The sequence below is a fragment of the Daucus carota genome, chromosome 8, assembly GCF_001625215.2.
Source record: "Daucus carota subsp. sativus chromosome 8, DH1 v3.0, whole genome shotgun sequence".
Lineage (NCBI taxonomy): Eukaryota > Viridiplantae > Streptophyta > Magnoliopsida > Apiales > Apiaceae > Daucus > Daucus carota.
This window is the reverse complement of record NC_030388.2, coordinates 28304065-28327418: the sequence shown is the minus strand read 5'-3', so window position 1 is coordinate 28327418 and position 23354 is coordinate 28304065. Positions and strand designations below refer to the sequence as shown.

General features: G+C 33.2%; 3 protein-coding genes across 4 annotated transcripts; 1 reads left to right on the top strand and 2 right to left on the bottom strand.

The window, feature by feature from the left end:
• Positions 1–2332: 2332 nt before the first annotated feature.
• Positions 2333–3091, bottom strand: LOC108197692 (large ribosomal subunit protein eL29z). 2 transcript variants are annotated; one of them, XM_017365382.2, is made up of 3 exons: positions 2949–3091; positions 2735–2866; positions 2333–2557 (listed from the first exon to the last, which is right to left on the bottom strand). In XM_017365382.2, exons 2-3 carry the CDS (start codon positions 2834–2836, stop codon positions 2477–2479), a joined length of 183 nt encoding a protein of 60 aa, XP_017220871.1. In that variant the 5' UTR covers positions 2837–2866; positions 2949–3091; the 3' UTR covers positions 2333–2476. The 2 variants fall into 2 exon arrangements, with proteins under 2 accessions (XP_017220871.1, XP_063939922.1); XM_064083852.1 differs by having other exon boundaries at positions 2735–2862; positions 2947–3035.
• Positions 3092–3790: 699 nt separating this feature from the next.
• On the bottom strand, positions 3791–14376 carry LOC108199552 (calmodulin-binding transcription activator 6). Its single transcript, XM_017367418.2, has 13 exons — positions 14085–14376; positions 12556–12681; positions 12038–12153; positions 10871–10959; positions 10603–10648; positions 9457–9595; positions 9020–9133; positions 8874–8932; positions 7754–8188; positions 5658–6355; positions 4861–5407; positions 4221–4526; positions 3791–4127 (listed from the first exon to the last, which is right to left on the bottom strand). The coding sequence occupies exons 1-13, from the start codon at positions 14146–14148 to the stop codon at positions 4083–4085; spliced, it is 2784 nt and encodes a 927-aa protein (XP_017222907.1). The 5' UTR covers positions 14149–14376; the 3' UTR covers positions 3791–4082.
• A 4561-nt stretch (positions 14377–18937) lies between these two features.
• On the top strand, positions 18938–21323 carry LOC108198705 (uncharacterized). The gene is made up of 6 exons (XM_017366481.2): positions 18938–19073; positions 19205–19278; positions 20577–20639; positions 20727–20774; positions 20870–20932; positions 21036–21323. Exons 2-6 carry the CDS (start codon positions 19222–19224, stop codon positions 21114–21116), a joined length of 312 nt encoding a protein of 103 aa, XP_017221970.1. The 5' UTR covers positions 18938–19073; positions 19205–19221; the 3' UTR covers positions 21117–21323.
• Positions 21324–23354: the final 2031 nt, after the last annotated feature.

Here is a 23354-nt window from a genome sequence, read left to right as displayed (position 1 = left end):
GAGTGGGTAACTTGTGATTGCTTTCATTAAGGACAACTTTTGTTGCTAACAGTTTCTATTATCCCATTGAGATACTACTTCTGCAAGTGTGGCTCTTATATATTTTACACCAGTACATCCTAGTGGCAGTTCATCCTGAGCTTATAACATCAGCACATTGTATATTGCCCACTTCACACAAGTCTGATAGATAGAACTGAGTTCGCTTCATAACAAATCTTCATCACTGAAATTATATCATTTAACAAAACAGATAATGCCCTTCGGCCAAACTTATTTTGAATTGGTCTTATTTTGGAGAAAATTTTCACGTTTACATTATAATTTTTAGTATCAAGTATTTAACCATACTTCTGTCAAACTTTTTTGTTTCTGAAAAAACAAGATAAGCCTAAAAATAGGGCAAGTCAAGCGAGATTAAATAAAGGATTGGATTATATGAATAGGGATTTCAATTTAATGCAAAGGGACAGTATAATGAACTACTAGATGATGAGAGGCAGTAGACCAAGTATTTTGAGATCTTAATTTATTTAAAAAATATATAATAAAGTTTACATTGATCTAAGACACCTCTAGCAGTCAGATACAGCAATAAAACGTTATTAAGCTTGCTATATGCAATCTTCCCATACTTCGAACTCTAGGAACCTAATAAACTCGTCGCGAGGAGTTCAAGACAATGCCATCCGATTTCAAAATCATATATACATCTGATGACTGCAAATATAAGACATTTGTTTAATTGTTTCATCAAAATACCATTGGCAGCATCTCTACAGTCTACAGGTATACTGTTGGTAGCATCTCTATAGACACTGACTATTGATCTACGATGGAATGGACAGACACATATTCATCACAAAGATTAGCCCTGCTCAATAGACTTAACGGAGCTTCCGGAGCACATTCTCTCTTCCCCTGTTCCTTCAAATTACCCCACATGAATAAATAACACAAAAATCACAGTTTCTTTTTAGCTAGATAAGAAATTCCAACATGTTGCTGCTTTTCAGTAGAGGAAAAAACACAAGTAAAAAAGGGATTTCAGGAGGCCTGTAATAATTGAGATACAGATGACTTCCTGATCATCAGAGTCCAGATATAAGATCACCTTTTGCTCCAACATAAACTGATAATTACCAGTCGGTAATCAAAGAAATAATAACTACTATTACAAAATACATATACAAACACACACACACACACACACACACACACACACACACACACATCCCCTTGCATAGTCGAAAGTACAATATGGCTAAGATATGTAAGCTCTGCAACTTCCCTGTTCCCAGAGCATGATTAAACGGTGACTAAAAAATGAAAGAATACCTTCATCACTTGTGTTTGAACCATCAGATATATCAAATAATATCAGATATTCTCATGACCAATAATCAGATAATAGAGAAAAAACTGTGCATTGAGATACTCCCGCCCCAACCAATTTTACAAAACCAAACATATGTTTCATTATATTTTTCCAAACTTAAAATAAATGCTCCCCCCAGTACCTGTGTGATCATAGAACGTCTGATAAGTAATATCCCATATGCTTAACATTCTAACATTACACAGGTAGTGATAATTTGATGATAAAACATTTGTCTGAATATGAAAAAGCACAGCACCAGACATAACAAAACACAATGCCTCCATTCATTAGTAACAAATAACAGATAAATACACATTTATCATGAGGGTTTGCTTGAAAAGCAGGACAAAAAAATGCATGTACCGCACTCTATAGTACCTAAGAAATGCATTTAACATACTATGTAGCAACTTAAAATTGCATGTCATATCCATATACATTATGTAATCATGTGCAAGAACACACACACACACACACAAACAGTAGTATATGTTTCTTTAATAAAACTGATATGCATACTACACTCCTCAGAAAGACAATAACATTGAATAATAAATATACATGGTAATACCAAAGTACTATTCCAAGAGGGAAACACTATAAAATGGCCCATCTAAAACGGAAACACCCCCAAATGGCCCATCTAAGATGAAGGCACAAGCAAAGGTCTTTTCCTACAGCTTCATTAAAATTATGGGGGAAAAAAATTACAGTTGAGTTAAGTTTTCAGGGGAGAACAAGCCAACCTCTTTACCAATCATAACAAAAACAGCATATAACTACAATTATTAACAATGCCAGTTTGCACAAAATTGCAGATAACCAAAATCAAATTAGCATGACTACATCCTAATGACATTGCACATCCCCAACTTGATCCAAGCCATAAAATAGATACATAGTACCACAAAATCGAGACATAATCTAATAGATATATAAAATGTGCACCAATTAACCGAATCATCAAAATGAAACCAATCTCATTTAACAAAACTCATAACAATATTCTCATCCAATACGTAAAACAACCTACAGATACTTCAACAACGATAACAAGCTAAGTAAACATATTGAACCCTAACATGACTTTCGAGTTCACTCTTCTGCAGAGCCTTCAGCAGCCTTGTTGTTATGCTTCCTCGCATACCTCTGGTTCCTCAAAAACTTCGGGTCCATCTGTCATTTCCAATCAACACAATCAACAAAAAATTCACAAAAATTCACAAACACGAGACCAATCCAATATAATAAAATATAATTAAAGCCTCCAAAATCACATAATTGAATAATTCATCAACTTATCATAATCAAAACGCACACAGATTTCAAACACAATATAAAAGCGAGACTTACGCCACGTGTGGAGATGTTACGTTGCTTCCGGGGCTTCTTGATACCATTCTTGTGCGCTTTGGCTGACTGATTGTGTGCTGTGTGATTCTTCGACTTGGCCATCTCTTCTCTCTCCTCTCTCTCTCTCTCTCCCTGAAATGAAGCGTATATTATGAATAGATTAAACTTAATTACTTACAGATGAATATATGTATTGATCGGAGAGATACGATACCTGATCGGCGGCGTTAGGGTTTTGACGAAGAAGAAGAGAGAGGAATTGATTTGTAGTGGGGATTTAAAGAGCCCTAGGTTTTGGGTTAAGCAGATTGGGCTGGGCTTTTGGAGGGTCGTTTTTCGATGGGTTTTCTTTTTAGAGATTTGGCTTACGAGGCCCGATCTTTTTCTCTTTTTTTTTTGACAAAACTAGGCCCGGTCTTTAGTTAAGCCGCAACTGAAAAATATTTTTACTTCACTCTAATGGGTAAATTTTGCGGATTTAGGAATATATTCAATTCAAATTCTCGTTTTTTTATTTGTGAGATTTGAGGATATTCAATTTCATTTGAAAAATGTATTAGAATTCTAAGATATCCGATTAAATTAGAATTTTAACTTATGCTATAAAATTGAGTAAGATCAAGATTTTTTTTAATGTGATCGATAAATTGATAAAATATTTTTTAAAATTAATCAGAAATTTTAAAACACTTGAATAAATGATTAGAGGTTAGGTGTTAGCTGACTAGCAAGGCCAAAGATAATAACCGAACTAAAAATACCAACAAGATAATACCGAACTGAACCAAAATTGCATTCCTGCATCACGTCATTCAAAAACACTATGACCCAAATAACGGTGTCCACGAATACAGAAAAAAAAAAAAAAACAGAAACTTCGTATGATAATTGATAACATTTGCATCAAATTCAGGCCAGGACTACTGTATCATACTATCAAACTGAACACAAACTAATAGCATTCCTGCATCGCGTCATTGCAGAACACGATGACCCAAATAACAGTATCGAGTATCGACAGAATACAGAAAGAAAAAAAAAAACAGAAACTAGGCATATGGTAACATTTGCATCAAACTCAAGCCAGGACTACTGTATCATACTACAAACTGCATACAAACTAATAGCAACTAAATTTGCTATTGTGAATTGCACAAGATCAAACCTGAAATCACGACGCTCACATTCTTGTAAAAATATGTAGCTGAGCTATAAGTTTACAACTACTTGAATATACATATTTACGTAATATACATCTTATGATCAAGAAACCAACCACTTATTTATGGCTGTATAATCGCCATTATTGCCACTTGGGAACTGTTATTAGCCAATGCCTCGTGCTATGTCAACCCATGTCAGTGTCAGGATGAAGAAGCCCTTCATATTCCAGCTACACATGAAAAGGTCAAGTTGGTTAATGCATATTGCTTTACTGTTTTACAATATACTCCTATATATTAGTATTTAAAATAAAATTGCTTACATTGGCTTTATTATGAGCTAGTTTCATTCTCCTATAATCTTCTTGTGCTCGTTTAGAACGGAACATGGATTGAACACGTACAACAGATCTCTCAACGCGCTCTTCAGCTTGTTTCCTGCTAGCTTTAAAGAAGTCCTCAAGTACATCTTCTTGTTTTGGGTCTTTCGCAGCTTCATCTGGACTAACCTGAAGACCACGGAAACCTTTCCTCTTCATTCGCCAACGTAATATTGCCTTTTCAAGCACTCCGACTGCAAATACAATCTTTTTGTACTGTTTCCGCACTTGGTAACCTCGGAAAACAGCCTACAAAAGGGTGGATGTTATCAAACTATCTAGCACTTAAGAGTAAAGTTTAATTTCCGCTTATTATTCAAACACTCAACTCATGGTGACTCAGTACCTTTTAACTGTCAAAAGAATACACAGACCTTACTTGAATTAGACAAAATTTCAGACAAGTCTCAGGTTAATAAAGATGGCAACTTATTGAGAGTAAGTTTTGATTTATCCAACTCAACTAAATGATCTAATTATATTGAGTCAGATATTTGGTGCCGAATTAGAAAGAGTTGGCTCACTTGTTTCATGAATCAAATGTCTTAATTAATTAGTCATATAGGCAAACATAACAACTTACTTGAATTTTGATCGTTTGACGACGCAAATTGAGAAAATCTTTTCGCATCTTCCAAGTGTGGAACCTGTGTTGGATTTTAACAGCAGCAACCATCTTTTTCCGCGTGTCATGTTTGCGATATGCATGTTGGATCTTCATCGCTGCAACTATATGGCGTGCTTCATCCTCCGGACTGGAAAACTTGGCTGCATCTGCTTGCACCTTTAGTGATTGCTCCCTAAATGCAGCCTGGATGCGAGCTGCTGCATCCGCAGCTGTTCGATAGGCTGCCAAAGTATCCTTTAAATACAGCTCCTCCTCTGTAAATATCCCCGGGCTAGTAGGATTAGTTGTAGTAATCTGCAGTGAACCACTGACGTTTCCAGCTAAGTTCATGTCTTCAAAATGCTGCACTAATCCCTTTTCTGCAAGATATGCCCCCAAACCATCATAACCATTTTTGGAAGCAAGATCAGCTGCTGTGCATCCACCCGGGTTTTCTGAAGTGGGGTCAGTGACCAAATTTGCCTTTGCCCCAGCAGATAGAAGAATCGCAACCATGTCCTCCCTGAATTAACATATTTGATAGTTAGCAGTGATTCATAGACAAAGACATATCCACTGAAAACACACTCCTGAGTGTTCCCTTCAACATTTACTGAAAGTTAAGATTCATTGTTCTGAAAATAGTATCATGACTTGAACACGATCAATGACGAGTAGAAGAGACATTAATAATTATCACTGTGGAGTGTGGAAGAGATTATTACTTTTAGAAGAAAAACAAAAGTTGAGACAAAAAAGATATCACCACTAACCTTCCACAATATGCAGCCCAATGAAGAGCTGTCCACCCAAATTTGTCCCGATAATCTAATGATAAACCCGATAGCACAAATTGAGGTACGGCCCATTTATAACCCAGTATAGCACAAAGGTGAATTACTCCTTGGCCTTGATCATCATAATCAGTGGCTTTACACCTTTCTACAACTCTTTCTAACAGCCACTCCTGTAATCTATTCTGTAAAGTGAGCTCAAACAAGTTGTCTTTTGCTTGTGGGAATGATAATTTATTCTCCTTTATACACTTCAAAAAAGATGTCCAGTTACTGCCAATTTGAGATGCTTTCTGAGCAAAGAACTTGGCCTCTTTGAGGGCATTTGGGGATAGCTTCGTGGACAATGTGTTAGATCTCCTTGACGTAGAGAAGAGTAAATGAGCAAGCCTCATTTGATACCGAAATTCCTTCCACTTAGATTCATCATCTGACTGATTGACCAACTTTTCCGTTGGAGGGGATTTATACTCAAAGGTTACAACTTGACTAATAGGATTCTGGCCATCAAAGCTCAAATAGAGATCAAATACTCCAGGCTCGTGTGGTGAAACAAAGGAACGGTACACTCCAGGCTGAACAAGTTCTGCAGTAACGCATTCATCTCCACATACACAAAATAAGTTGCACTTCTCAAATGGGGATTGCGCTTGATGAAAATATCCCACAACTAGAATCTGCAAATAAAAACACAAGTTTACTTAACATTAAGAGGGAAAGAAAGAGAGTAGGAGACATATAACATCATATTTTAAGGAGTAACCACTGACTAGCTCATTAATTGCTAACAAGCAAGATTTGAAGACGAAACAATCATCAATACTGCAAGATAGGTTCAAATAATAACTTTTCCAACACCTTCAATCTCACAATTCTAGCACTCTTGCTTTTCTGCAGTAGAATATATGTGCATCTCGGATGAGGCACATGGAATGGAGTATTAAATCAGAATTGGCAGCTATATTGGAAACTATGCTATCTACATCTATTATTGTCATACTTTTTATGATATTTAGATGATCTATAGAGGTTTCATTAAATTGGAAAGTTTACAGCAGCACGGTGTATTTGATGAGCTTTAAAAAAATTAACTCATGACACCGGCAACCCTTTATCGGTACATACTGCTTCCAAGTCCACCAATCTTGTTAGCTGACAGGGCAATCTAGCATGCTTATTATGATTGATTATTGCCGATGGGAGTGAAATAGAGCCATATAACAGGTATATCTTACAGAGAAGTATAAATTTAAGAGTAAAACAGTGCGGCTAATGAATGATTACTTTTCTTGTCCAACTTCCCCCAACTCAACTGAGACTCGGAATGAGCCACATAATGTGTCAGCTCATCATTGTGTATTTCATTTAAAGAAGAAGAAGAAGAAACTGAGTCCTGATGTTACTAGTGTCTGAACCGTAGAACACACAAGATCCAATATGAATAAACTTTATAGGATCTCCATAGAGAGATGAAGCGAGTGAAGTAAGAAGCTTATCAATAGATTCATGTCTGGACATGCTTATATTTCTAATAATTGTGAACTTTTTGTGTGTGAATTGGCGACGAAAACATATGTGGATAAGCCAGGGCATGGTTAAAATTATAGAAATTGCTGTACAGATCTAGCTTCTCTAATGTAAGCTACACATCATTTGGCACTTCAAAGTAACATCATTGTACACACCGTAAATATCAAAACATAGAAGACAAAGAGTGCATTTTCACCAAGCATTAAAGTCAGTATAAGGAACCAGAAGAATTTTAAAGCCCAGTGATCAATGTCACAAAATTTTATGACAGAAAAAAAATCTTGATTATTATTTCTCCTGTTCTTGTTTATACTTTACTTTTTGCTTCCTAGCACATCCACAACCACTCGTCAAGCTATAATCAATATACCTGTGGCTGAAATTATTTAGAAAACATTACCGCTCTTTTCATCCTTCATTTTATCATAGTCTTGAGTAATTAGACAACAATACAAGATATTCCTTCCAAGTTAATGGAATGGCCAAAAAGCGACAAAAACAATATCATATAAAGGCAGTGTATAGAAGCTTTAAAATAAAAGAACCTTTGTTTCTTCAGTTGTAAGAGCGGATGCAGGAGAAACATCTGTTATACTGAATATTTGCTCTGAGAATGATGACTGCTGTTGATCCCCCAACGCAGATGTTTCCTGACCGTTTGAAATAGAAGATTCTAGATTTCGATCACCTGTGAACGCTGAATCTGGAGAATCAGTAATGACGCAGTTCATCCATCTTCCAAAGCTGTCTTGAGTTTGGAATCCGTTTCTGCTTATGGTGTCCAAGGAGTCACCACAAACTGCATTCAGTGCTTTATGACCATTTTTCTGCAAATCTGAATTGATTTGGCCATCCACAATATCAGAGTAAACATTGCTTAAAGTATTGGAATGATCCAAGTTACTCCCAACAACTAGATCAGAAAATTTTTCTAATGAATTGTGTTCTGCAGAATATATATTGGTTGATAGAAGGTTGCTCTGCAAAGATGAACTGTTGTCAAAATGGCTTCAAAACGAAGTATATGTTTAAAAGATCGAAGGAATGGAAAAACAATCATTGTAATATTTTTTATTTAAGAACAAGCATTCAACAATGTTAAAGCATGATAGCTAAGCAGGCAAAATAAATCAATTTTTACTCTTACATATATCATTAGATGCAACACTTTAATTGCTGAAATGCATCTTAAACCTAAGAGCACGTGGACCACAATTATATCCTCTGGCTACAGAAATTATAACATTCAATGCTTTCTTAAAGCACAGCAATTCTAACTATAATCTTTATTATGAGCCAGACAGACCTATTTTCAAAGAGGTAATAGAGAAGCTCTACACTTGCATTAGTTATTGGTTTAGATGTGCTTGTATATTTATCAACTCTTGACATGTCTAACAGTAATCATCTTGAGGATAATTTATTAAAAAAAGAAAATGCAATTTTTTGTTGACTCCCCAAAAACATAGATTTTGTGCTTAAGAACATACAATTTATCCAGAGAATTAATCCTGATTTTTACAGGTTACTACACTTAGATCACTATCAATTATGACAAGAAAGAATAGAACACCAAGAGATAAGAATTCAAGATAGATGCTACAAATTTGATTGCATGAAGGAAATGAGTTTGAGTTTTAATGCTAAAGAGCTGGATGTACTTACATTATTTCTATGGAAATTCATTTCATATGGATTCTGTTGCTCAAAGTGTGATAATATTCCTGCCATAAAAACATTTTAGATACTCATGATGTAATTGTACTCAACTTCTGAGCCTGATTTCAATGGAGAAAAATGAATATTGGTACCAGTTTCAGGTGCATTTAACTTGTTGGGATCTTCTGGCACCACAAGTTCTTCCCAATCAAGTGTATTAATCTCGTGAAGTCTGGTTTCATGATCTTGGATGGTCTCAGTTGGTTCTATTTACGTAAAAAAAAAAAAAAAAAAAAGATGACAAGATTATGACATGCAGAATTGGAAAGAAATTATATTTTCTAGTAATAGAAAGATGAGAATTTATGCAGCAGTCCTATTGAGAACGTTGATGGACTACAGGAAAAACAAGTGCCTTGAAGTTAATTAATCAACCACTGTTACTTCTCAAAGTGAGTTGGAATATATTTAATCATATAAGTTTCATGTTTTATACATAATCCCCTGGTTAGTCAAAATAAAATTGATAAAATACATTACATCAAATCAGGCAAAAAATGCTAAGACTTTGGAGGAGAACTAATATTACCTAAATATGCTTTCTCGCTTGTATAGTATATTTCATTAACCACAGAATTAGATTCTTCTGATAAAATCCGAGAAGCAGGTGGTTCAGAAAGGATTGAGCAAGAGTTGGAAGGTATTGGTGCGGCTGGTGAACCCTGTGACTGTATCAGGCATCCAATAGAAGATTATAATTAGTTATCTCAGTTATGCTGATTGATATGATGTTCAAAAATAGGTTTATTCTCTTAATGAGCATCAAGGAAACAATTAAAACACAATCACTTGGTAATTGGATGTGACTAACTTGCCTTTTACTTGGTCCTTATCTGCTATAGGTCTATCATAATCAAAAAATAGAAGGAATCCCAAACAGCTAAGACTTGTACTTATTAGCGACGAAGGTTTTTTACTTATGATTCAAAAAGTCCAGTTTTCCAAAACCTTGCCTAATAATAACAACAAAGATGATACCAATATAATTATCATAGTAGTTCCCTGAAAGACCAGTAATGTTTTCAAATAAATATAGGCTAGTTATCATTGTTGGTTTTTTGACAGGTGAAAAATGTACGATCAACTGAAGTAGAGTATATTGCACATAGGTCAGTATCATGGGTTTTTAAAAGCGTACCCTAAAGCATCAGTAGTTCTATAGAATTCATTATTCTCATCACTTAAAGTATGAAACAGTTAGAAGTGCCACTACCATATCTAAAGCCAGGCACTTGATATATTTATTTTAGAAGCGCTAATAGGAATAATTTCAATATTGTTGATATTAGTTCCCTACTTGGATATCTCTCCATAAAATCACACATACATGATACATGATACATGTGTTTGTAGTACAGAACAATATAGGTTCAGATTTAATGTTTTCAAAAGTGTTGGTATCAATGTGCATCAAGTGGAAAATAAAGTATAATTTATTTATATAGGGTACAGATAGGATTATTACTTTGTAGAATGACTCAAAAGCATGCAACATACTACGAGCACAACTATTATATCAAAAAGAATAGAGTAGCAAGTCACACACAAGCAACAGCCAGCATAGCAATTCTTGAACCATACAAGCAATTGCAACAGATTATCTATCAAATGATGTATCAACACACAGAAAAACTCATAAACAAAAGGAGGGTTCAATAAAATATTTGAGGCCCACCTCATGAGTGTCGCGATAGTGCACTAGGACAATGTGTTCCAATTTTCTGGAATAAAAATAGAGTCATTAAATCTGACGTACAGCAGAAAATTTTACGTACTAAGAATATAAATTACTCATGACTACTATCACTCTACCAGTACTTTAAGTATTTCAAGATAACAGTATTATTTTTTATATGACATTTTACTAATTTTAAAGTCGTCGTGCTGGCCTTTTATGAATAGTACTAAACTAATATGAACACTGACTAGAAGTTGGAACATACTTATCAAGTAGCCAATAGCATCTGCGAACAAAAGTCGGGTTATCCTCGCCATGTGCATAGTATACATGAATTCTCTCATCATTGCCAACCTTTGAAGAGAAAAGAAAGCACAAGGAATGTTATTTCTGATGCAACCAGTACATATCAAATTCCAAAATTGAAATCATAAATTTATGATAAGAAGATTGACTCTGTGTGTTCAAAAATGGCTGTAAACCGATGGCGACCTATACACTGAAAACCTTATATTTATAGCAATTTCATTTCCTATTTAAACAGTCAATATTTAAACTTGTCCAGGCCTACTACAAACTATACATAAAACCTGAGGCTATATTAAAATTTCCACCAATGCCTGTGAATAGAAAATATATAACATATTTAAAGCATAAATGATTAACTTGCGCACACACACACAATAAAAAAAACAAATATATGTATACAACAAGCATTAAGAATGATATATTGCTCTCGCCTCTCAGAGCAGGTACAACTTGTAAATTTAGAGACTCGACTAAATAGGAAAAATGTCATGAAACAATAAAACAACTTGCTCTAAGTAAGAATTAAAGCGATAAATGTATCAACTGGCTGGAGCTCTTGTCAGAGTAGAATGGTTGATCAAGAAAAGGCTAACATACTACACACCAATAACCATCATAGCATACACGGAATGCTATCTAATTACCTAAATCAGCTTGATTTTCCATGTCCTGTAATTTAACATCAGCAAACGTAAGACTTGGTCTTAAAATACCATCATATAATTGAAATCAGGGGCCAGTAGCCTGAATTGGCATCCTCTCATCCTTTCTTTAAAGGGAAACAGACCTATATTATTATTGAATTCCAGTACATGACAATACAGCATTTGGGGAAAAAAAAAATGCAACATTTAATAAGTTTACATAATGAAAAAACTAGATCATATGATCTGTTATACCCACAAGCAAGCTAAGACTATTTGTGATTTTAGTACTAATGCATGACCGACATAATACCTTCAAGAGAGGGGGGATAATCTGTGCCACCATATACCTTCTCAGTTCGACAATAATGAATTATAAGACTTCAAGACTAAAAATTCATTCAACTAAGGTCTAGTACTATCTATGGAAGTAAATCCATACGTGAAATCCAACAGAGAAAGAAATGGATGGGGCTTACTTTCAAGTGTTCATGAGCTTCTTTAACTGTCTTCCCATCTTTTTTCTTCTTCCAATTATGTCCATCTTTTCGGAAGTTCCTCAGCATCTTTCGGTCAAACAACACCATCATGCCAGCTAACAGATTGCAATAAAAAATGAGAATTATCAACTATAATTCAGCTATCCTCCAATTTTGATGACCAGGGAAAATTATCTAATGGAGGATATTTAGGGTTTATTATGAATTCAGCATATTTCTGAGCCGATCCACAAATATATCTATAGAAACCAAACAGCATGAGGCAGATGGCTATAGGCTTGACCGGTATTTTGTTACTTTGTTAATCTCTTTCTAATAATATAACAAGCAAAATTCCTTTCAATCTGTAAGTTATGAACTGTTGTTGCATGCGTACTTCAATGCAAGAATTATTTTTTAGAGAACATAGGCTTCACTGTTATCCAGCAATAATAGAAATGTATATCGCAACAACTGGCAAAGAATAAGCGAATATATTCATGAAATTAATTATATACCTGGTGGTAAATTTACTGGCCTAACGTAGATGGTGAAATGCTTGTGATTACAAAGTATTGCATGAATCTCATTTGGTCGGAGCCATCTTGACTTAGCTTCCTCCATCACGTTACCAATATCTAAGTCTGTTCATAAAAAAAGATACCCAGTTAAACACTGTGATTTAGATGAAAAGGGGAGAGTTAAAATTTGCACATCAGAAAAGCTTAGCACAGGTGTCGCAACATTAAGTTGCAACATTAATGTATAATTAAGTAAAGGAATTCCATTCGTCAAAAAAAAAGTAAAGGAATTCCAAATAAATAATCACTCTTTCAAAGCTGAAGGTGATTATGTAATCACTAATTAGACGGGCAACCAGAAGACCATAATATCCTTTTCATTGAGATACTAGTTAACAGAAACAAATTATTGCTGAAAACTACCACAGCATTTTTGCCCAAATACTCTTAGCTACATTTCACTCTCATTAGCAGTGTAACATATGTTTAAGTCATAAAATGCACTTCGCACAACCCTAAGAACAATTGCTATTGCTGTCATCATCGTCAAGGCATTAATTTTGTAGAAATTTTAGTATCTGCGCAGTTCCACATGAAGAAATTGTAGCATTCCCAGGGGTAAAACATTTTTCAGGGTCTTCAGTCCTTAAGTATGTACCAGAACTATAAACAAGTAACATTCTACACTACTAAACATAACCACATAACAAATTCCATTTTAGGTATGGTACAGAATATAGATAGTACATTATCACATAAGTTTCTTACACTCTTTCACTGATAGCAGATAAAGACAATTGCCAAACTTCTTCGCCTTCCAAGCAGGCACATACACTTGGGCCATGTTTATTTGGAGGGATTATAATCCCCGGATTATCACACTATTTATCTCAATTTTAAACGATTATGACCCCTGATTTTATATTGCCATCATTGTTTTAGTTCATATCTACTATGAGATTATAATACCTTGTGAGAGAATGTATTACAATCCCATGGAAATGAATGAAAAAAGCAACTGCAATACTATCCATGGGATTATAAATTTATAATCCTTTAAATTTAAAGAAAATTACATAGTTATCCCGGGATTATCATCCTTTCAAACAAACATCACCTTGGTTTATACATTCACTTTAGCATATAATAAACACAAACTCATAACTATAGAATTCTTAACACACAACTACTCTACTTTCACTTTAGAGCAAATTTATTTCACTTTCTTCATTAAACATACAAGACTGTGATTAATACTCCTGTAAGAACTAGAAAACGAGAGCCACAGCTTCTGCACACAAAAAATCTACAAACCACTAATAAAAACATAAGACACAGTTTTAAGGTATAATTTATATAAAATTGACTATTGAGCTGTCCTAACAGTTTCGGGAGAACTCGTAACTAACACGATATCAGAGCTCGTATAATTTCCGAATAACTAACATGATATCAGAGCTCAGAAAAATTTCGAAAAACCTCAGTAAATTACATAGGAAACAAATTGCATATAAAACATAAATTACCTGCCATGGTATGAAAACCATGAATCTCGGAGCCAACAAGTCGTACAGGTACGGCACCTTCCATATCGAGAAACTCAAGCAGATTAAGGTTCTTACACAAATGAATCTAAAAGTCTAAACACAAAAAGTTGGTCTATTTATTTGGTGTGAATAGCATAACTGTTACGGCTTATATAAAAAGTAAGTTAAACTGGATTGGCAGCTCCAAGTAGAGTAGCACAACATGATAAAGTTGTGAGAATGGCAATAATTTAACGCTTTCTTGAGTCAACAACAACCTTTTCAAGTCATCAACTACCAACCATGGGTGCTATTTCTGATTATAATGTTTTACCCCGACACATCTTTTTGGAGACATAATTTTAGAAAAATGTGTTATTATATTTGATAAATTAGTGTAGGTCTGGCAGTGATGTTAAAATATGTTATGTTGAAAAAATTGTCTATAAGAAAGGAGTTCTTGTTGTAATTTTATAATGATAGTTTGGTAGTACTTTTTTTGATATTTATATATTTTAAGTTATAATATAAAATAATAACGAATTTGATGAGGTTTAATAATGACATTTAAAAAACTTTCTCTAAAAATGAAAAGCGGCTTTTTCAAAAAAAATGAGATTATGTTTTTCTAAATACAATTTTTAGCTAAAAGTTGTTTTTAAATTTAACATACAATTTTTCACATATTTTTAAGTAAGAAAATATTTTTGTTGTTGCAACAGTAATATCAAATAGACGTAAATACACATTAAGTCTTGTTTTTTGCATGTATTTTTTTAAAGAATTTTTTAAAAGATGTGTCATTAAAACATGTTTAAATTAGGGATGATGACGATTTCGTTTATTCTCTTAAAATCCCAATCTGACCCGTGCATTTTGAATATTCAAATCGCAACCAATAGTCAAGAGGTTTAACACACATGGCATAGTTGTAAATAATTTACATGTAATACATATATAATTTTATTTAATAACTATTATTATATTTATATATGTTTTTTTTTGAAATAAATATTTATATATGTTATTATATTGTGATGTTGTGCTATTTGAATTGCACTAGTAATATATCAAACCGTAATTCGCACCGCACGATTCGTGACAAATTCAACTGCAATCACAACACGATAATTAAAAATCACGTATTTTGTTCCGGTCGGTTTATGCGGTACCAGTTTTGTTATCATTGAATATTGGGATATTTTTAATAGTGACAAATTGAAAAATAAAAAAAAATCCATTAACTTGGTAATACTATGACAATTGAATGTAAGTGATATATATCTTATAATAAATTAAATTATTTTTTCGATGAAAATGATATTATAATAAAAAAAATAGAATAAGACGTCCAACAAAAAAATAACAACCAATATCGTATTCGTACCTGATAATATATCACGAGTAAATTAACTCGGGAAATTGCTAACTTTAAGGATAAAGTTGAAAAATGCTCGACAAAAAATATTTGTATATGTACACATCTCGCACTCCTAACATCACTGTAAAGCTAGAGTAGAAATTAGAAATAGACCCCATCTTGTGCTTACATGTAGGTGTCAATGTGTTAGTGGTTAGATTAACGGAGGCTCGCCGATTATTAATTGGATGGGACCATTTAGTAAGTATGGTCATTTACTCATTTCTTCAGCTTTCCTTGCTGCTTCTCAACTCTCCCAGTTTCCATGCTGCTTCTGATTCAGATCGAATGCAACCACTAAATGAGTAAATGCTGCACGTACAAAAGAACTGACATACATTGGTTGCGTTTGTTTGCAAAAACAAAGCTTCTTGCTTCTGCTTTTCTTGAACTATTTGTGTTAAAAAGTAGAAGCACTTCTACTTTCTCTCTCACAGCTTCTGTTTTTTTTCCAAATACTTTATTAATTTATTTATTTCTCACTTCTATCCCATTTCTTTACTATAAGCAAGAAGTCACTTATTTTAAACTTCTTTGGCAGTAGATATTACCCAGAAAGCCCACTTTGGCCGCAGCATTTAGTCATTTATGATGATCATATATGGCCTCATTTATTTCGTAATTTTTTATACTTATATAATATTTTATATTAATTTTGTATTAAATGCTTAATAAAAATTTAGTATTCATTTTTTTGTCAAAAAACGGTTGTATTATATCAAGAAAGAAAGTTACAAATCCGGATGGACAGAGTTTCCTTCGTTCAAGAAGGTATATCATCTAACCGAAAGTATGTAAATACTCCGGAAGCTTAGATAACATAACTTTTCAGGTCAGAAGAGATAACGCACAGAAAAAGGGCCTCGTTAAAACCACTCAAGAGCAAAACCCTGTGGGAAAAAAACTCTAAGGGGAAAAAAGAGTACCCTACAAAAATTTCATCGATTACAAAATTGACTAAAAATGATGTCTTATTTATTCCTTTCTATCTATGTTTGTAGCTCAACTGTCTTGTACACCAAAATTCTTAAATTCTTTTTTAAAACGTCCTGAAAATAAGACAAAACAGAATAAAACGAATTTGAGCGAATTTAAAAAAAATTAAAATAAAGACATAAACGAGCCAACATTATGGCACTTAAATGCCTCTATGGGCCAATAATGCCCCAATAATGGTCGCCATAAATGGTACTAAAAACCTTAATTAAGACTAATTAATATCCTTAATTAAGGTACAATTATCGCCAAATTAGCTATTCTTCTCCACCCTTTCTGGACCTATCCATCACCATCATGGATATGACCTTGTTAGGCAAGAAGTTCCTACATCCATAAAAATAAGCAATACCAGAACAATACAAATATATATATAAATATAGATGAATATCAAAATATAAAGAATAACGACGAGAAATAAAGATTAAATCAAACAAAAAAAGTAATTCAATAAGCAAATCGTCGATTGGCTTCGTCGACACCGATAGGCTCCACGATAAGAAAGGACCTAGAATCTCCAACAAAACTCGCTTCCCGAAGACAGATAAACAGCACCATTTTCAGATCGCCGGAAGAGAGAGCGGAAAGATACGAGAGCCGGAAATCGGAGGCGGCGGCAACGGAAGGCGAACTGCGATGGAAGAGGAAGGAATAGAAAGAGAGAGAGAGAAAGAGATGATCAGTTACTAAAAGTTTAGTATTCATTATTCATGAAAATAATTCACTTATTTTTTTGAAAAATACATATTTATATAATTATTTCAGAAATATGTGATTATAAAAAAAAATTATAGAAAAATTACTAATCCGTGACTCGTAATTTAATTCTTAAACATCACTTGATTGATGATTGATTATTAGCTTCTTGTCAGTTGTCATTTGTCACGGACAAAGTCACGGCCTTTAGTTTTTCCATTTACTTGACAAGGATTTCTGAACAGTGAATACGGAAAGGATCTGGGCCGAAAAGAAAACTTAGCCCATCTGAGCAGGGCGAGTAGCGGGCTTTAGTGTTTGGGCTATTACCAGAGACCGCTACAAAGTACAAGCTGTCAACGGAAGCGTTGGCTAAAGAAAAGTAAAGTTTTTTTTTCTTCCTTTTTTGGGACGGCCTGACGGGAAAGGAAAGTTATAACCCAAACAAACCTACAATTGGAATCAACAATTTGTTCAAAACACCGTACATAAAATTCCGAAAATAAAATATTCTGTCCGCCAGACTATATTAGTCTCTTAACTATATTCACATATTTTTAAAAAATTTGACCGCACTATAATTGAATAACTCGAGACTTTGATATATTTTCTGTAAATTCAAATTGAATATTTTCGGATTCATAAATGAAAAAAAATTATTTAAAATTCTAATTGAACACGCTCTTTTGGATTGGAAAAACGAAACCATAATACGAGATATTTGATCCACTCTCAAATACTATAATCTCTATTTGAATTGAAGAAGAAGGAATCGGAGGCTTTGATGATTTATATCTAAAAGAACGAATTAAACAAACTAAATGAGAAAGGTTAAGAGGGATTATCGAAGAAAATGAAACAACAAAATAAATTAAAAAAATCGGGGTTTTCGATCAGAAAACTGATGAAAGCCCCATCGATTATACAAAAGTAGGAGGTGTATGTTTAAGTCTGATGAAACCCCCATCGATTATACAAAAGTAGGAGGTGTATGTTTAAGGAAAACCCTCTAATTTTTAGGGAGTGGGAGAGCAAATACGTATGATAATTTAAAACAGATATTGTTTTTTTAATCTACACACATAAATTATTTTATATATTATAATTTTAATAAACCATATATTTAATTGAATTTTAACTATGTTTAGCCAAACTATAATAAACATTTAACCAACAATCTAGCTGTCTTTTTAAAGATTAGTTTAAAATTGACCTAAGTAAGTAGTACCCCATTAACTGGAGGAAATCGAAGCACGTCTAGTTTCGAATTGTCAACTTTGATTAATCCTAATTTCAAAGTAAAATTGAATTAGTCTATTCTTTGACACCGTAAAATTTGTTTTGGTCATTTTCAAACATATTTCTCTATCTTCTTAAACCTCGAGGAACGTAAATTCAAATTTACATTATTCTATTTTGAAAGTTTCGTGTTAAGTAGACCTATATTAGGTATTCGATGTTTAAATATTAGAAAACACGTTTTAAATAGTGTTTTCTTTGAATTTGGGAATTTCGAAGATACGGCCATTTTAAGTCTTTACTGGTTTGATTATAACTTCGTAACCGATATGTATATTTTCACAGAAATAATTATTAATTTTATTCCACGTGCAAAAGATCTGTTTTAAAATAAAATAAATAAATAAAAGAATATAAAGAAAATATCTTTGAACGGACACACGAGGGAGGCGTGTGCGTGACATGTATATATATTTAAGTCGATTGATATCTTCTTATCTAACAACTCGTTTACTCAATCCACCCTCCTTTCCTAACCTCTTTTATCTCTCTCTTTCTCTCTCGTTTTATTTTCTTGATTTGTTCTTATCTCCTTTGTCACCGTCTCTCTTGCAATCCCCTGTCTCTGTGCTTCCAAGGTATCTCTCTCTCTCTCTCTCTCTCCCTCCCTCCCTCTCCCTCTCTCTCTCGCCCTCTCCCCCCCTTCTCTCTCTCTCTCTCTCTCTCTCTCTCGTAGTGCATGTGTATATGTTAATTGTGGATGTAACAGGGGAAATAAACAAGAAGATGGCAGCTACTTACAACACAAATGGAGACGACACTCTTGCTGCCCATGATCACGAGGTCACTACTTTCTCAACTACTTTCATCCTATAACTATATATTTCGTGATTATTTTTGTACTCAGCTTCATGTTAAATCAAGAACCCATAAATTAGGGATGATATATTTTCTTCACACTGAAATTAATTAGCCATCCTATCCATATTAGTTGGTATTCTTTATTTTGTAAAGTTATGTTTTGTGGATATTTCATTGTGATCACTTCTTGTAAGCTAGTATATTTTTAGTTAATTGTAATGCGGATTAGATTTTAATGAGAAATTGATGTATTAAAGGTTTTACCAGGAATATTGCTGAATATGTTTAGTTTGTTGATAGGCGTGATCTTGAGATTTAGACCCGTAATCAACGAATGGCATGCCTTTATATGTGCCAAACACACGCTTCATACTTCTCGAATTGTGTCATATAAAAGGAATTAGTAGCTAGTTACCTTTCTGTTTCTGGATATAATTTTGTCCGTTAGTCACTGCATTTATCGTACTTGGTAGAATGTACGGTAGCTGAGTAGAACTTGGTGCAATATCCAGAACTATGCCAATTTGGTACGGCAGAAACAGTTATATGACGCGATGATGATAGATATAAAGGTGTCACGGGTATATGGACAAGGAACGTGTAAACAATGAATAACATTCCAAATTTTCGGTCCTGTATCATGATCTGCATAATTTCTGGAATAGCAATCGTCATAGTGATCCTATATATTCGTTTACTTAGATGTGTAGATATATGTACTCTTGTTAGGAATGACAGTTGTTTGTTACTTGAATTTATTTGCCTTTCCGCATGTTCTGATCATAAATGGTGAACCTAAAAAATAGGTGGTAGCAAATTAATACTGCCCCCTGTAACCTATCCTTTACTATCTATTTAAAGAAGTTCTTGATTTATAGATGTTCTTAATTTACTTCTATTAGAAGAAGGGTGTTATTTTGTATAATCATAACGGGGTAGAGAGGTTGGCCATCGTGAGGAATCTGAGTAGAGTTAGGCTAGTTCCCCGACCTTGTGAAGTTCTAGAAATAGAGTTACGCACAGGTAGTAACAGAATTTAGAGTCATAACTTAACTACAGCTTCTACTTTTAGTTGATATGAACTCTTAGCAGTTAGGTTTATATCAGTTGAATAGTTTTGATTTCGATTTCAATTTCAGTCGTAGCCTAACAAATATATTCCATTCTATGTTAGTCTTGTTTGATGTGAATGCATGTTTAGTCAAAGTAGTCCAATTTTATTGTCTAATTCAAAGAAGTGAATCTAAAAATTATTCAAAATTTTGTTTATTCTGTCGCAGTCAAACTCAGCACAAAAGAAATATGGAGAAATAATGCCAAAGAAGAAGCCTCTGATCTCCAAGGCAAGTATTCTGTTCATATTATATCAATCAAGCTGTTTATTTTCTTGGCATAAAAGATTAACTATTTAAGATTTTATCCAAATGCAGAATCATGAAAGGGCCTTCTTTGACTCGGCAGATTGGGCGTTATGCAAGGTTTGTTTGCCAATTAAAAAATTTAGTCCTGCAGTTTTCTTGCTTCTTTTGCCACATTTATGGATAATGGCTTAATTAAATTTCTTAATGAGCAGCAAGCTGCAGGAGTTGATCCGATATCATCAGTGTATGTAGAGAATTTGCAGCCAAAACTGCAGGTAATACATTTAACATAATTTCAAAGTAATAAATTATTTCTTATTATCAAACATTATTATATTTTATTTGAATTATTAATAAACTTGGCCAATTACTGTTCAGAGAACACCTCACCAACAGCTTCCTCCACGGAGACCTGCTTGCAGTTCTGGAAGGGATGGCCTCATTAGCTCCTCTACTTAGATACATAGGTCCGTATAATGGTATAAATATAAGAGGCGGATATTGACGAATATGTAAACTAAATGACTTGGTCCTTATGTTCATGTTCATCTATGTAATCTGCACATAATGGATCCTAGCTAGCTCTGCACATGCTTAAAACACACACACAGCTACATATCAATACAAAGTTCATTGCTCTCAATAATAAGAAATCTGTTCAGTAAAGCTATCTTCTGCATTTTCCGCTGCCTAAAGAGATTAGCTTGTCCTAAATTTACAGGGCAAACATAGCTATTTCTGTGTTGACATTGTTTGTCTTTCTGCATTTGCATGATACAGACTACAAAGCACAGGAAAACAACTTTTCTTATCATCTCATCCTTTTCCAGATAATAAATTTTACATTTCTCAAAATATTTTTACTGAACAAGTCGAGTTTACAATAAAAATGTGACAGTCGCACTTACCTGTCAACTGGTTCAAGCTGAACTCTGAACCAGAAGATCATGAAGCTCAAGGAACATAGTAGGTGAAATATAACATTGTGTGGAGGTTCTTCTTTAAAGGAAGAGTGATGTTGCTTGATTCATCAATGTAATGTTTGAACTCTGGTTTGGCGATTCACGTGGCGCACGATGAAGACACGTTATCACTTGGCATGTCCAGCACATGAATGCCTCCTTTCTGGTTCCAGGGCCGGCTCAAGAGATTTTGGGGCTTAGGCCAATCATTAAAGCGAGGCCTATTTTTTCAAAAAAAAATCTAATATTTTATTAATAATATAAATACAAAATTTTGCAATATTTAAATATTACAAACATAAAATCACCCTAAACATTATAATATATAATATTTTATACTATTAATTTTATTGATTATGTCTCTTAGTATATAAAATTAATATTTTTATTTATAATTTTAATATAAAAATGATTTAAATAATATATTAGAATTAGGCATTAATAAAATAAATAAATTATTCTAAATAAATATATATAATTATATTGAAATCAGAAGCAAACACAATTAAATACTATATATATTAAAACTAAATTGATTATATAGTATTTATAATTTATATAATTTATTTAGGATTCCATTTCAAAATAAAAATTTGTATTTAATTATTATATTTTAATATTCAAAATTTAATTCTAGGATTTTGATGTTAATTGTTAAATAAATATTAAGATTTTTTGAAATTAATAAATAAGATGTATAAATTAAAAAAAATAACATTTGGAGATAATTTTATTAAATATTTAGATAATTTCTAATAATGAATATAATTATGTCATTAAAATCAAAATTTAAAAAGTAAATAAACCGAAGTGAAATGAAATAAAATCTCTAATTTTTTTTAACAATTATAATCAGATTACATCACATAAAACAATAATTTACATATTTTTAGGTTTTACATTCAAATCAAGTATTTATTAAGTTAGTACCGAAAACAAAACATGATTAATACTACTAATATTAGTATTTTAGTTATTTTTGATAAAAATTGATCACATAATTTTTTTTCTACAAGATTTAAATATAAATTTTAATTTTCTATAATATTATGAAATTATTTTTTTCTTACATATACATAATTACATACTAAGATAAATTACGGGGTCTCTTACCAATAAATTACGGGGTCTCTTACCAACGGGGGCCTTAGGCGATCGCCTAAATGGCCTTCAAAGAGCGCCGGCCCTGTCTGGTTCATATCTTCATTGGTCACGGAGACACATGCTGAATATGCCATGGAATTTCTACTATTCTAGAAGTTTTGTTTGTCAATTAATAGTTCAAATTAGTTCAATACAATCTTCATTTCAATGTTGATGGTACTGGAGATTTTAATAGGGCTTCTTTTCAAGAGAAGGCGGCTTGCTTCTTGTGAAAAGAAGCCCTACTTCTCGTTTAGAGCTTTTTTTTTGTAGAAGCCGACTTTCTAAGAAGCGCTACTTCTCGTTTGCCAAACAGACACTATAATTTCTGTGAACTGAAAATAAAAATGGGAATCTTAAACCTGGTTTCACCACCCAAATCATTTCAATCTGACGATCTGGATGACAAACAATGACATTCTTTTTTTTGTCAGTAAAAAATGCTAGTTTCTGGTTTATATGTATACTTCATGCATGGGATGTGTTGACAGACTACCAATCTACCATAAGCTAAAAGCATTGTACACATGACCAAAACCAAGATTGTTTATTTCTTTACCCCTTCAAGTAACCTCAACTTGTACTACAACCA

Coding starts and splice junctions, on each gene's coding strand:
- LOC108197692 (XM_017365382.2), bottom strand. CDS start 2,836: ATGGCCAAGTCGAAGAATCACACAGCACACAATCAGTCAGCCAAAGCG. Junction 2,558..2,734: donor GTAACATCTCCACACGTGGC/GTAAGTCTCGCT, acceptor TGGAAATGACAG/ATGGACCCGAAGTTTTTGAG.
- LOC108199552 (XM_017367418.2), bottom strand. CDS start 14,148: ATGGAAGGTGCCGTACCTGTACGACTTGTTGGCTCCGAGATTCATGGT. Junction 10,960..12,037: donor AAGCTCATGAACACTTGAAA/GTAAGCCCCATC, acceptor TTCTCTTCAAAG/GTTGGCAATGATGAGAGAAT. Junction 6,356..7,753: donor TTACAACTGAAGAAACAAAG/GTTCTTTTATTT, acceptor TTTTATTTGCAG/ATTCTAGTTGTGGGATATTT.
- LOC108198705 (XM_017366481.2), top strand. CDS start 19,222: ATGGCAGCTACTTACAACACAAATGGAGACGACACTCTTGCTGCCCAT. Junction 20,640..20,726: donor AGAAGCCTCTGATCTCCAAG/GCAAGTATTCTG, acceptor ATCCAAATGCAG/AATCATGAAAGGGCCTTCTT. Junction 20,933..21,035: donor ATTTGCAGCCAAAACTGCAG/GTAATACATTTA, acceptor ATTACTGTTCAG/AGAACACCTCACCAACAGCT.